General features: G+C 44.2%; 1 protein-coding gene across 1 annotated transcript in view; it reads left to right on the top strand.

Annotated features, from left to right (window-relative positions):
• Positions 1-1,502, top strand: part of IP6K2 (inositol hexakisphosphate kinase 2) — a 7,664-nt gene extending 6,162 nt beyond the window's left edge. The window contains exon 5 of the mRNA XM_009996665.1: positions 718-1,502. Within this exon, the coding sequence (XP_009994967.1) occupies positions 718-1,215 (498 nt within the window). The 3' untranslated portion in view covers positions 1,216-1,502. The remainder of the gene's footprint in view (positions 1-717) is intronic.
• Positions 1,503-2,528: the final 1,026 nt, after the last annotated feature.

Genomic DNA, 2,528 nt, shown 5'->3' with positions numbered 1-2,528 from the left:
GCCAGCAGTGTTTGCTAGGACTTGTTCCACATCAGGACTATTGGCATGTGTGGTGTTCAGCTCACTGTTTAACTTCAGAGAAGAGCATGAGGCAGGAATGGAAGTGTGAGAGCTGCATGTCTAACCACAGTGTGCTGGGATTTGAGCAGGACCTGCTCATTGTTCACCTTCCAGTATAGACATGTGCTGGAAAACAAGGTGGAACTTCGGAGGCATTACTTGACCCAGATGTTTAGGCATTATTGAGCTCTGTGGTGTACAGACTGCTGAAGAAATCTTGCCAGAGCAGGTCTGACTTCTTTAAATACAGAGCATTATAGGGCACATCTTAGTTTTCTATATAAGAGTTTGTTGTCACTTAGAGCTCAGCATTCTGGGAATCAAGTGGTACACCTGAGAGCTGTGGTACAAGTTGTAGTTTGACTTTGGAGGTCTTGGCTGCAGCTTTGCTAATCTCACTTAAACTCCTCATATATTCCTGATAGAAAAGCTCAAATCAAATCCAAAGTACTTGTCCATTTCCTCTGTGCCTCTGAGTTCCATAGACACTGCTGGATTGTTGTTAGCAATCTCTGAAACTGCAGGAGCAATTACAAGAGTCATTTTATAAAAGCTTTCCATAACATGATGAGTGTTTTTGTACCTTCAAGACTTTGAGTTGATATTACCAGCAATTTTAACTATTTATTTTCTGTTGTCTTGTGTTTATATGTGCAGGTCTATCAGGCGGGCACTGGCCAGCTGATGTTCATGAATAAATACCACGGAAGAAAACTCTCAGTCCAAGGATTTAAAGAAGCACTTTACCAGTTCTTTCATAACGGCAAATACCTGCGCAGGGAACTCTTTGAATCTGTGATTAAAAAACTGACTGAACTCAAGTCTGTCCTAGAGAAACAGGAGTCCTACCGCTTCTACTCAAGCTCCTTGCTGATCATTTATGATGGAAAGGAAAGGCAGGAGGTTGCTGTTGACTCAGACCCAGAAGACTTAGAGGACCTTTCGGAGGAATCTTCAGATGAGTCTGCAGGAGCATATGCCTACAAACCAACTGCTACTACTGTTGATGTCCGTATGATAGACTTTGCCCACACGACCTGCAAGTACTACGGAGAAGATAGCGTGGTGCATGAGGGCCAAGACACGGGTTATGTTTTTGGACTTCAGAATTTAATAGATATTATTAAAGAAATAAGAGACGAAAGTAGTGAATAAACAGTGTGAATGCACATCAGTAGAAAGCACTATTGTGACTCTTTGTATTCCAAATTTATTGGCCACTTTCTGGTGGTAGGAATCTTTACAGGCTCTGCAGGGATGGTCCCGGCAGAGTCAGACTTGTTCAGAGGGCATTTACTTATATTGGTGCTGGACCTAGCACTGGCAAAACTCGGTATCCTTATTTATTTTAACTTTCTTAAACATTCCATATTTGATTACTCAGATACCTCTGTTATCCCTGTGTGTATACGTTCCAATAAAATTCTTTTTGTTCATTGTAAGTGATGCTTCTGTTGTTGCTGGTGACTGAGGAAGAGATGAAGCTCAGATCTCCAGGGATCCAGCTCTTAGCCTAGTTCTCTTCCTCCCTGCCAGAGTCTGTGCTTTGCTGTTGTGATCAGCAGGAGTGGCCTTGGCCAGACATTTACCTTCCTCTTGGGCTTTTAATAATAATTGATTCTTGAATATTGCAGTTTAGCCATAGGGATTGAAAATTGGACCTCCTGATTCTTGTTCAGCCTGGAGAGGAGAAGGTGCTGGAGAGACCTTAGAGCAGCCTTCCAGTGCATGAAGGGGCTGTTCACAAGGGCTTGTAGGAAGAGGACAAGGGGTAATTGATTAAACCTGCAAGAGAGGAGGTTTGGGTTAGAATTTGGGAAGAAATTCTGAAGTATGAGGGTGGTGAGACACTGCAACACGTTGCCCAGAGAGATGGTGAAGACCTCATCCCTGTAAACATTCAGGGTCAGGCTTGATGAGGCTCTGAGCAACCTGATCTAGTTAAAAAGTTCCTGTGCACTGCTGGGGGGCTGGACTAGATGACCTGTAAAGATCCCTTCAAGTCACACACTTTCTATGATTCTGTGGTCTTTCTGGTGGGGTAATACAAAAGCAGTGCATGAACAGTGAGGCTTCCCTGGCTGGTGAGACCACCTGTGGAACAGCATATCTGTCCTGGGCCTCAGCAAGAGTGAAAAACAAGTCTTAACCGAGCTGCTCAGCTGGCAGGGTCTGGAGTATCTGTCCTTTGAGGAGAGGCTGAGGCAACAGGGCCTGCATAAAAGGAAAAGGCTGCTCAGAGGGACCAGGCAGCAGAAGGTTGGATAAGAGGCCACCAGAGATTCCTCCCCCAAGCCAGAGTGATGCAACTCTCAGAACTTGTCTCAAAATCTCCAACAATGTGTTTCAGGATCTGGTAAACTAGATCTCAGGCTATGTAACCTGTTTCTAGAGAGCAATTGACATTTTTTTACCTAGACTGAGCCAGAACAGGCACAAGAAACTCCTACAGGATTAGCTGCAATAGC

This window comes from Chaetura pelagica, unplaced genomic scaffold (assembly GCF_000747805.2).
Source record: "Chaetura pelagica isolate M959 unplaced genomic scaffold, ChaPel_1.0 scaffold914, whole genome shotgun sequence".
Lineage (NCBI taxonomy): Eukaryota > Metazoa > Chordata > Aves > Apodiformes > Apodidae > Chaetura > Chaetura pelagica.
The sequence above is the reverse complement of the archived record's forward strand: the minus strand, read 5'-3'. Positions and strand labels throughout refer to the sequence as shown.